The 11,682-nt window shown below is 48.0% G+C and overlaps 1 protein-coding gene across 3 annotated transcripts in view; it reads right to left on the bottom strand.

Moving 5' to 3' along the window:
* Klk6 (kallikrein related peptidase 6) overlaps positions 1-9,113 on the bottom strand; it is an 11,378-nt gene extending 2,265 nt beyond the window's left edge. Inside the window, exons 1-6 of one of the 3 annotated variants that reach the window (XM_031386329.1) lie at positions 8,916-9,113; positions 5,254-5,310; positions 4,774-4,834; positions 3,965-4,121; positions 1,983-2,230; positions 1,391-1,527 (exon numbers count right to left, since the gene is read on the bottom strand). In XM_031386329.1, coding sequence (XP_031242189.1) covers positions 1,391-1,527; positions 1,983-2,230; positions 3,965-4,121; positions 4,774-4,834 — 603 coding nt within the window. In that variant the 5' untranslated portion in view covers positions 5,254-5,310; positions 8,916-9,113. Of the gene's footprint in view, positions 1-1,390; positions 1,528-1,982; positions 2,231-3,964; positions 4,122-4,773; positions 4,835-5,253; positions 5,311-5,409; positions 5,476-6,160; positions 6,204-8,915 lie in introns of those variants that run through there. The other 2 variants (XM_031386331.1, XM_031386330.1) reach the window with 2 other exon arrangements.
* Positions 9,114-11,682: the final 2,569 nt, after the last annotated feature.

The following is an 11,682-nucleotide window of genomic DNA, read 5'->3' as shown; positions in this document are numbered from 1 at the left end:
AAAAAAAAAAAAAAAAAAAAAAAAGCTCATTGGTTCACTAAGTTGGACTTTGGTGTCGTCCATTGGTTTGTCATTGCTTCCCTGTCTGGAATGGATGTATGTTTCTTATCATCACTGCAGGAAGAGTGTCGCGGGACAGAGAGAAACACAAAGGTCCATAAGAGGGGGAGGGGGAGAGGGAAGAGGGAGACAAAGGTGCTAAGCTCAGCAGGGGAGGCTGGGAAGGCAGGGACTCAAGAGGGAGGCAAAAATCTTTAAAGGTTCTCCATCCCTTGATCCCAGGCCAGCCACGCCTGCCTATTATGCTCCCAAAACTCCTATCTCACTTTCTTGGCCTCCCCTTCCATCCCACCCCCATCCCACTCCCACCCCTGCTTTCTTGGTAGGCTGACATTGGTCCTCTAAGGTCTAGAGTCATTCTGGCATAAAAAGGAGTCTGGAAGGAGGACAGGTAGGGCTGTTCCAGGTAAAGTATTAACGATTAGAGGCGTGTGGGCATGCCTGTGACTCCAGTACCCCACAGGTGGATGCAGGAGAATTTCAGTGGGTCTGGGGACAAGACAAGGCTTGTGGATGAGTTCCAGAGGAGCTCAGCTGCAGTTTTTGAGGGATGAGTATAGAATCCCTCTTTGCAGCTGGGATGCCCCCTCACCTGGAGCTCAGCTATTTCCAGGTGGGTTTCATGGCTGCAGCTCTGAGGACAGATAGCTCTCTGTAGCATCTCTCTGGCCCTTGGGTCTCCCCAGTTCTTCAAAACTCCCACCAAGGTGACCATTCATTGAAATTGTTTCTTATATTTTCAGGCTCGCTAAGTTCACCCATATTTGCCTAGTCACTTTAGTATCTCTCTGGCTCTTGGTGTCTCTGACTTTGCATCCTAACTTCTTGTTTCTGCTGGGTGTCTCTGGTGTGTGTATGTGTGTGTGTGTGTGTGTGTGTGTGTGTGTGTGTGTGATATGTGTGTGTGCAGGTGGAGACCAGCAGTCATAGGCATCTTCCCTTAGGAGTCGTCCACTGTGTCTTTTGAGATAGGGTTTCTCACTGGCCTGAGCTCACCCATTAGGTTAGCCTGACTGGCCAATGAACCCAAGGGATATGCCTGCCTCTGTCCTCAAGTACCAGGATGACAAGCATATGCCAATCATCATGCCCTACACCTCAGATCTCCATACTTGCATGGTGAGTATCTTACTGACTGAGCCAACCTCTCGGCCCTGAGCTGCCTTGCTTCTTTCTTATCTGTCTTTACATGTGTGAGGCGGAGTCGGTTCTGTCTTGTCCTCCAGTGTCCTCTCAGGCTGACTTTCTCAATCTCTGTTCAGCTCTGTTTTGGTCTGTGTCTCTGTCTTCCTGTGTGTGGTTGATTTCAGATCTCTGTTCTTGGTCTTACCTGACAGGAATCATTGCCTTCTTTCCTGTCGCCTGCGCATATCATGCTTCTGGTGATCTTGCCAGGGTAGGCACGTTCACACTCCTCCCGGAACACCAGCTGGACATCAGCACACTGAATGGTATCTGGGAAGTCACCTAGGGGGAGGGAGATGGGCCAGGCTCACACACAGCCTTCCTGTCACATCTTCACCAGATGTCCTTACTGCCCCCCATTTCCCACGGATCCCCTTTTTGTTTCTCTTTCGTGCTTAGAATCCGTTTTTTTCTTGTCACTGTCTCCTGATTGGTCCCTTTCCCCGTCATTCTTGGCCTGACTTTCTCACTAATCATTACTCCTCCATGAGTTCTCATTTCTCTTCTCATTGGTCCTTCATTTTTTGGCCTATCCACATTTGGTCCAACTCCTCATCCTTCTCCTCCCTCTGTTTGTCTTTTATCCATAAACAGAGTGCCTGCTGATCCTCTCCATCAGCATCTTCTCATGGCCCACCATCTTCCTTCCCACCTTCATCATTTACCAGCCCACCTCCATCATTAGACCCCCTCCCTTTGGTCCCTTAGGCCACTCCCAACCATCTCCCCTCACTGACCGTTTTCCATCTTGCCCCAGCCCAGGATCTGACAGTTGAGATTCTCCTCAAAGCAGTCTTTCTTCAAGGGCAGAGGCTGGATCCTTTGAGAGAATTTGACTGGATATTTCAGATGCACCATCATGATGTCATTGTCATGGGTTTCTGAGTTGTAGCGGGGATGGACAATAGTCCTGTCCACAGAGACTTGCCTTTGGAAAGTCTCTGTTTGCCGTAGATTGTGTTTTCCCAAGCGCACCTCCAGATTCCTGGGAAAAAGACAACTAGGACTCAACTATAGTCCTGGGCTTCACCAGAGGCTCCCAGAGAGATCACCTGCCCTACTCCTCCCTCCTCCCTCCATCTTCCCCAGCTCAGTTAAAGGCAAGCTCATTCTTCTAGAATCTTGCCTTTAAAACTTTTCTACTGCACAATTTGACAGCCAACTTCGATAGCTGCAGGTTATACTGGCACAGATTCAAATGACTGCAGGTTAAAATTATTTGGGGAGCAAACCCCTGTTGCTTTGTTGTTTTTGTTTGTTTGTTTCTTTGTTTTTTGGAGGGGAAACTGGGAAAGGAGAAATCATATGACATGTAAATAAAGAAAATATCTAATAAAAAAAGAATGAATAGAAAAAAATGTTGGGGGAGCAGCAGAGCATGGTGGTACACACTTTAATCCTAGCACTCTGGAGGCAGGTGCTGGAGGATTCCTATGAGTTTGAGGCCAACCTAGTCTATAGAGTGTGTTGCAAGCCAATAGGGCAACACAGACAACACAGACTCAAAGACAAGAAACAAGAGAGGAGGAGCCGGCAAGATGGATGGGTCAGCAGGTAAAGGGACTGCCGCATAAGCCCAGTAAGCTGAGCTCATGCTCCAGAACCTACGTGAATGTAGACAGGAAGGACCTGACTCTACAAAGCTGTCCTGTGAACTGCACAGGTGCACTGTGGCAGGGCACACCCACATTCCACATTTAAAATAGGTATCTGGGGGAAATGTGCTTGTGTTAAACACATACAGATTTTTTTCTTGTTATTGTTTCTTAAACAAAACAATTTCACAGCTATTTATGTTGCATTTACATTGCCATAGATACTACATGTAATCTAAAGATAATTTTGCTTACTATTTCTTTCACAACATTTATTTTTGTATTTAAATATATGTGTGGGTAGGGTATCTATATTTGAGTGCAGGTGCCCATGAAGGACAGATAGGGTGTTAGGTCCTCTGACGCTGGAGTTACAGACAGTTTGGAGTTGCCATGTGGGTGCTGGGAACTGAACTCCTGAACTCAGATCCTTTGCAAGAGCAGTGTGCGCTTTTAATAGCTGACCCATCTCTCCCACCTTTAAAAAATTTATTTGATGTGTGTGTGTGTCTGTGTGTGTGAGTGTGTGTGGTGCATAGCTGTGCATGTGCAGAAGCCAGAAGAAGGCTTTGGAACCCTCTGAGTTGGAGTTATAGGCATTTGCAGGCTGCCTAGCTTGTGACACCAGTGCTTGGATTTGAACTTCAGTCTTAATGGTTGTGAAGCAAGTTCACCACTGAGCTATCATTCCAGCCTCCATTTTTTGAGGGAGTCTCTTGCAGTCCAAGCTGGCCTCAAGCTTCCTGTGTAGCTGGGGCTCAGCTTGTGCTTTTGAGTCTCCTGCCTCCATCTCTCAAACGCTAAGACTATAGTGGTGAATGCCAGGCCCCATTTAGGAGATGCTGGAGGTGGTACTCAGGGCAATCATTCCATGTGCATTGACAGTCCCTCTAGAGAGATAACTTAGAGTTCATGCAAGGATATCCTCAGGTTATATGCAAATGTTGCATGACTTTCTTTTTAAAGGGCTTGAGGTACCTCCAGGGTCCCGGAACCTATGGATAACCTGGCTGAAGAAAACTGCTTACAGAATGATGGATGCTCAGGTCTGCCTCCCTTCCGAAGTCTACAAGGCACCCTCTGGACCCCCTTACATCAACTTCTTAAAGACAGGGGAAACTCACGGTTTTTTGCAGTGGGCGGCTGTCAGCACCCACTGTGAGCCAACGAGGACCCCACCACACAGCAAGTGACCCGAGGTGTAGAGGGCAGCCTGGAAAGGGTGAGAGTTCTTCAAACAGGGACCTCCATGTACCACCTTCTCCTGCTCCTCTGACCAGGCTGAGGGAGGAAGGGTCTGAGTCAGGGTAGAGTTCAGAGAGCCTAGACCCTTCTGAGATGAACTGCCACCAAATGGGTCCCTAATCTCATTGTCACCTCCAGATCTATCTTCTCTTCCTCGGCCCTCTGAGGGTTGTTTTTTTAGATTTATTTATTTATTATGTATAAAATGTTCTTCTTGCACATGTGTCTACATGCAAGAAGAAGACAACAGATCTTATTGTAGATGGTTATGAGCCACCATGTGGTTGCTGGGAATTGAACTCAGGACCTCTGGAAGAGCAGTCAGTGCTCTTAACCTTGGAGCCATCTCTCCAGCCTCCCTTCCCCTCTTTTGAGATTGAGTTTCTTGGAGTATTCCTGACTGGCCTGGAATTCACTCTATAGATCAGGTTGGACTCAAACTCAGAGATCACTTGCCTCTGCCCTTCCTACTGCTGGGATTGAAGGTGTGCGCCATCTCGCCCAGCTATCTCCATCCTCAAGGATGTACGCACGCCTTACCCTCAAACCTACCTTCCAGACTTGTGCTTAACCTGTCCCCTCAGGGCCTTCCTCATTTCAAAGCTGCATAGTTCTGTCCTAAACCCCCATCTGTCAACAGTGCCAATCCGTCTCCCAGTCCCTCCCCCTTCTATGTTCCTTTAATCACCTGACTTAGCAAGAACCAAGCACAGGGCCAGCGTCTTCACTGTCAACATCTTCATGGGCATCTTGAGAGGGGAAGCCAACGATTCCATTAGTCACGTCTCAGCCTCTGTTCAGGACCCCACCCTGCTCCTTCCTCACCCTCTCCATCCTTCCTGTCTTGTTCTGCTCTCCTGCCCTTGTTCAATCTCAGCATGCCCCCCCTTCTCACCTCCTGGTTTCTCATGTCCAAACCCACACCTTGAATCTGAGGGTCCCGTGAGAGCAGATGCAAGAGAGTGTGCAGACCGACCATGTCCATGGTTCCAGTGGCTTTGGGGAAGAAACACAGCCCTGGGCTCTGGTGTCCTTTTCTTTATCAGGGAAGTTAGTCCAAGGGGTCCCTGATGTTCTTTCTCCCTGTGGGACTTTCCTTTTCACCTTGCCTCCATCCTTACCCTTCACTCACCCACACCTGTAGGTGCTGCAGCACCTGCGGCCTTACCTGTTGATGGCCAGCAGCTTACTTGCCAGCACTCAGGTTGAGAGAAAATGACACCACCTATCACAGGAAGCCAGAGGCAGAGAAAGTCAGCAAGGCAGGATGCTCCTCGAGGGAAGGGTCAGAGCAGACTGACAGAAGGCTGCCTTATGATCTGACCTGCATGAAATACAGGGTGCTGGATCCCAAGTAGCAAACTATCTCCAGAAGCCCGCCTGGCTCTGTGGCCTCCCCGGAGAGAGGCGGGCTCTGTCCTCAGAGTCTCCCTGCTCCCTTTTAACCCCTCTCTCTTCTAGTCTCTGAGCCAGGAGGAAGCCGGTCACACCCTTTTCTTCACCCAAGCCTCCCACATACATTCCTTCTGCCCCACAGCTCTGCTTCTGGTGACCCTTGACCAGATAGCTACAGGGAAGCCAGTGGCCCGCTCTGGAACATAGTGACCCTGGATCTCTGAATTTTGAGAGAGAGAATGGGTCTGTTCTCCTGGGTCTGAAGGAGAAAGACTGTGGCTTGGACCCTTGAGTCTAAGGGAGGGCTGGCACTTGGACTCCTGGATTAAGGGAAGAGGGCTGGGGCCTAGACCACAAGTCTAAGTGGGGAGTGTTTTAGTTTGGAGAAGAGGGAAGAGCCTGGACCCCTGGCCATAAAGAGGAGGGTTGGGCCGAAACCTTTAGGACAGAGGTAGAGCAAGATGGGAGCTCATTCTTAGTTTTGGATTTGTAGTATTTGGGGCATAATAAGACTAAGGACTGAATGAATGCCAGTTCCCAGGTTAGCCAGTGGTGCCTCAGCCTTCACTGTACCCCACCTATATCCTCTAGGGAGCCTGCAGCTTCTTCTCCTGGGTTTGTATCTCTGAGGCCCTGGAACCAGCTACCCAGGTTCAGTGGGGTCAGGCTGACTCACCTACCTGTAAGTCCCTCTGTGGGTGCTGAAGACCTCCGTGTCCCGAGGAGAGTGGGAGCTGACACCCAGCTATTGAGAAAGGGTGTTTCACTAAACTGTCCCCCGCCCCTAACCCAGGCTGGGAAGCAGCATGAGCAATATGGGGAAAGAGACTTCCAACAATCGGGCATTGTCTGTCCCCGGAAACCTGGTACCATGCTCCCAGGAAGATGGGAGGGAGGCTATCTCAATGACTTCTCTTTGTATCAGTGTGAGTGACAGCCCTGCTGGGTCCAGCCCTGCTGAGTCCCTCATCTGAATATTTAGAGCTCTGGACACCCGTCCTCCAAGTTTGTCCACCTTCAGGTTCTCTGGCTGCATACATCCCTCTCTGTGCCTGCCTGTGTCTGCCTCCCTCCATCTCGATGTATTTGCTGTGTTTGCATCGCTCAAGCCTTTGCTTGCTTTTTCCCCCCTCTGCCCTCTGTGTCTGTCTCAGACTTTCTCTCTGTCGCTCCCCCTCTCTCTTTCCACATCTCGATTTCTTCCCCTCCTTTTCTCTCTGTCACTGTCTATTTCTCCCTCTTTCTCTGTGTATGTGTGTTTCTCTGCTGGCTGTCTTCCTGTACCACTTAGGAAAACATGTGTGCATTTGGTACGCAGTTGTGTTCCTGGGGTGTGAGAAAGTATGACAAGGTGTGGGGGGGCAGTTAGTGAGGTGCAGGAGGACATGAAGAGTCACTGCTGAGATTTTTGCTTATGCACACGTAAAGAAAATCTGGCATGCAGAAACTGGGGAGCAACACCAAGGGAGATAAGCAAGAGCACTGGAAGGCTGTGTCATGACCTGGGAGAAGTATGGGGAGGTGCCTTTGAACTCAGGTCTAGGGAGCAAGTCAGTGAAAAAGAGAGGATGCAGGCATATGTGAGGAGAGTAGGCAGTGTCCAGTGTGGGCTGCAAGGGAGGGACTTGCGGAGGGTGGAGGGACCTGGGGAAGGGTGTGGGGATGGAAAGGGGAAATGGAGACATACTAGGAAACCATCAGGCAATAGCAGCAGCAAGCATGAATAATGTGCCCCCCAGCATTTGCTGGGTGTGACATCCCATGCACCCTTCTCCTTTCATTAACCTGATCTTGTATTACTCAGGCTCCATTACCCTGGCTAATGAAGACTTTAGTTAGCAAAGAGAATACACTGGGCACTTTACACTAAGTCTCTTCTGAACTTAACATCTCCTTTTTGTGTCTCACTGTCTCCCCAGACACAGTCAGTTCCCCTCACATGACTCACTGACTCTCTAACTTTGTCCCACTGTTTGCCTTCTGCAGGGCCCACTCTTCTCTGGTCCCAGTTCAGACCAGTTCCTCACTCAACTCACTCTCCAAACCACTCACTAGACTTCAAGAAGGGTCTCCCTATACTTTGCTTGGGCTAACTCCTGGCTGTGCTTCTCATGGATCTGCCCCAATTCCTCATGCCTCTTGCCTTTGTCCCACCTTTATCCCTCTTGTCAGCTTGAGACTGGAGGATCTTCAGCAACCAGGGGCTAGGGTATGGCCCAGTTGTAGATCCCCTTACTAGAACCCCTTGCCCCCAGCAAAGGGCTAGATGTCTGGCTCAGAGGTAGAACATCTGCCTAGAATTCCCCCAGTGGGGATCTGGGGATGTGGTTTATTTTTATACCTCCCGCCTAGAGCCCCACAATGGTGGGTAGTATATGTGGCTCAGTGGTCTATCACCTGCTTAGAAATACCCAGTGAGGGACTGGAGATAGAATATCTTCCCAGAATCCCTCAGTGATAATCTGAGGTGTGGTTCAGAGATTGAGAGTATGCCTAGCATGTTCCTTAGTTCTGTTCTTCAGTGGTGTCAACTTACATGTTCTTATCGCACAGATGTGAGGCGATGCCTATGTTAACTAGCTTTGCTTAACTATTCATTCCACACTGTACCTTTACACTTATTAAAATACCATAAGTATATGTAATTTTCATTTGTTCCTTGACAGTAAGTGTAAGAAATAAGAAAAGAAAGCAGCTAAAAAGGTATAGCAATTGGCTGAATTTCATAGCATAGGCCTGTCATGCCAGCTGGTGGTGAGACGGAGGCAAGAATATTGCATGTTCAAGCCCAGCTGAAGATACAGAATGAGACCCCATGTTAAAACTAAAAGAAAAACAAACAAACAAAACAAAACAAACAAAAGCAGAGCTCATTATATAACTCAAGACATTAATGGTCCATGAATTTAGGATATTAAAGTTACCAAAGAACCCATTTGCCTCATGTCATGGCATATGGAGCGTTTGGAATCTGATGGGCCTTGTATACTTTTAACCCAACTCAGTGGGAGTTCATCCTATCCCTTTTCACCCCTTCTATGAGTGCCTTGGCCACACACAGCTTGGACCAGCCCTACCCACCTTTTTGTGCTCCAGCTTTTGGAGACCATATTAAGTACCCCTAATGGCTCCATGCCCTGTGACCTTGGAGGGAGTCTCTGATTCTGAAATTTCCCATCTGTTCCATGCTTTCCCCACCTTTTCCTGCCGACCACCTCTTCTCCCTTTGGTCATGGCTGGAACATTGCCTCTGAGAACAAGTTCCCACTGGACACCACCCAATGCCACCTGCCGTGGTTGGGTTAGTCATTCTCTTGTGTGGGTTTCCACAGGTGTCTCCTTCCAGGTGTTAGCCTGGACCAGAGCCATCTGCATCAATGTCCATCTCTCCTGATGGATCTTGAGTGCTAGAGGGCATGGACTGTGCTGACTCACGGCTGCGTCCACAGGGAACTCGGGAAATGTTGACCGATGACCTCATCACATCCACTCCTGTTGTGGATAGGACTAGGGAAGTTCATCCTCAAGTACAAGCACACAGGAAGTGGTAGAGCCTGAACTGGAACTCAACTTTCAACACTGTGGTTTTTCGATAGAACCTGAGCCAAAATGGCAGCATCTGAACATGGCAGATTCCAAAACTGGCAGCATTCCAATATGGAGGATTCTATATGCCCTGACATAATATAGTCCTGTATGATGTATTTGAAAACAGTGTATTCCAACATAGTATAGTCTAGTATTGTTCCAAAATGGAGTATTTCAACATAGTGGTCTTCCAACATGGACATGTTCCAGCATGGCAGTGATTCAGCCCATCTCTCTATGATTCCCCAAAGATGATAATAACATTCCTGACTACAATACAAGGTCAGTGGGCTCAGGAGGAATCATTCATGTGGAGAAAGGAGCGAACATGTAGGGTTTGAGTCCCTTGTGGCCTTCTCATGCCTGTTCCTGTCCCACTGTCTCCTCACTGTTCCCAAGTTACTGGTGGAACCAGAAAATCGTCAGAGAGAATGAGATCCATGCATCTGTCAGTAACCTTCATTATCTATTCCCATCCTTATCTCTGATGAAGGCAGGCATGTTTAAGTCTGTGAATAATTATATTTAAATTGACTCATTCAGCCAAAGTATTCAATAAGAAAAATTAAAGGAAACTTCATGAGAGTAAACAGGGAAAATGTGAGAAGCTATGAGCATCCAGAACCAACTCTTATCATCAGTGCTTTGTGTTGTGTGTGATGCTATTCCAGCCACTGTTTACATAGGGAATCATTCAATCTTTATGGTGATGCCAAGAGGTAGGAGTTTTGCCTCCCACTCAAAGGATGAAGGAACACAGATGGGGAGGAAATATAGCAAGATAGTAAGGGCAGACAGTGGGCTGGGGGGGGTGTGTAGCTCAGGGTCAAAGTGTCTACTTACCCCTGGGAGGAGGGAGAGAGAGGAGGGAAAGGGAGAGGAAAAAGAAAGGAAAAGAAGAGGGAAAGAAGAGAATCAGACAGAAGGATAAGGAGGAGGGGTGAGAGGGAGAGAGACAATAGGGAGGAAGGAGAATGAAACAGGCAGAGAGGAAGAAGAGAAGAGAAGGAGGAAAGGGGGGTTAGAAGGGAGAAGAGAGATGGGAGAGAGCAGAGAGAGGGGCGGCATTGGAGAGGAGGAGAGAAGGGACAGGAGGCCAGAGGAGAGAGGGAAGAAGGCAGGGATAAAAGAAAGGAGAAGCAACAAATATGGGGGGTGAGTGGTGTGGGTGGGTATTTTTTGGAATTTTTAGTCCTGTTAATAAAAGAATTTAAAAACTGACTTGAAGGGATAATTTATTTTGAAAGTGGAAGGGAGGGGACAGGGCATTTATGAAATTATTTTAAAATTAATAAAAATGTTGTCTTAGAGAGGGCAAGCTGCCTAGTGGAGGGAGACAGAGAAGGGCAAGAGAGAAAACTGTGATCCTTGTTCGCACGCTTAGCAATGGAGGTTGGCAAGCAGCTGGGAAGGGGAACGGGAAGGGGCCTTGAGAGAGAGAGAGAGAGAGAGAGAGGGAGAGAGAGAGAGAGAGAGAGAGAGAGAGAGAGATCCCAGAGGGTCAGGGAAATATACCTGGATTTGGGCCAGTATCTTAAAGAAAAGCAACTCTGAGAAGCATGGAAGCAGCAGGCGCCCCTGCGTGGAGGAGGGGTTTCTGGGAAGGATAAATTTGATGCATGATCTCATTGAGGGGATAATTACTCCTCCCTTCACCTTAGCATGCCTTCAGGTGAATCAGATTTCCTGTGGGGTGCACTCCTAACCAGGTGATTGGCAAGTCCATCTGGATTAACTCTTGAGGAGATAGTTGTCTGTAGTCGTTTGTCATGTTCTAATCTTTAAAGCAAATCAGTGTCATGTCTCCACCCAGACCAGAGGTAGATTCCATTCTTTTGACCAGGAGGATCTCTTAATGGTCTTCAACAAACACCTGATGTCTCCATCTTCTCTTTGTCTCTTTGTCTCTCTGTCTCTTTGTCTCTCTCTTCTCTCTCTTCTCTCTCTCTCTCTCTCTCTCTCTCTCTCTCTCTCTCTCTCTCTCTCTCTGTCTCTCTCTCTTTCCTTCCTCCCTCCCTTCCTTTCTTCCTTTTTCCTCTTGTTCACGAGAACTGTGCATTAAATATCTACAAAGCTGACACAATGTATGTCATACCTGCTTTTTAAAAAGAGCCTCTTGTGTTGCTCTTTGATAATTTTCTACCTGCATACAGTCATTTGGCTATAGCTGCCCTTTACTCCATCTCCCGCTCCCCTGGACACCCTGACGTTCATGTTCTCGTCTTTCTTCCTTCTTTTTATTTTTGTAGAGTATTGAGTCCAGTTAGTTCTGTTGAAATACTGATGGATCTTGTCTTAATCTCAGCCCACCCCTTGCACTTTCCTCTTCTTTCAGGCAGGTAACCATACTTGCTGTGAGTTCACAAGTGAAGAGCAACTGGCATGTCCAGAGCACGGCATTTCATGGCTATCTACACTGACCTCTTATATTCTTTATTTACTCTTCCTCCATGTTCTCTGAGCCTTGGTGTTATTGATGTAGCTGTCCCGTTAGGGCTGAGCATTCAATAGTCACTCATACTCACTCACCTTACCCACTTTGAGCAGGTCTCTGTATTTCTGCCCACTGCATAAAGGGGCTTCTCTGATCAAGGCTGAGAGCAGCACTATACTG

Source organism: Mastomys coucha, unplaced genomic scaffold (genome assembly GCF_008632895.1).
Source record: "Mastomys coucha isolate ucsf_1 unplaced genomic scaffold, UCSF_Mcou_1 pScaffold21, whole genome shotgun sequence".
NCBI classification, from domain to species: Eukaryota; Metazoa; Chordata; class Mammalia; order Rodentia; family Muridae; genus Mastomys; species Mastomys coucha.
The sequence above is the reverse complement of the archived record's forward strand: the minus strand, read 5'-3'. Positions and strand labels throughout refer to the sequence as shown.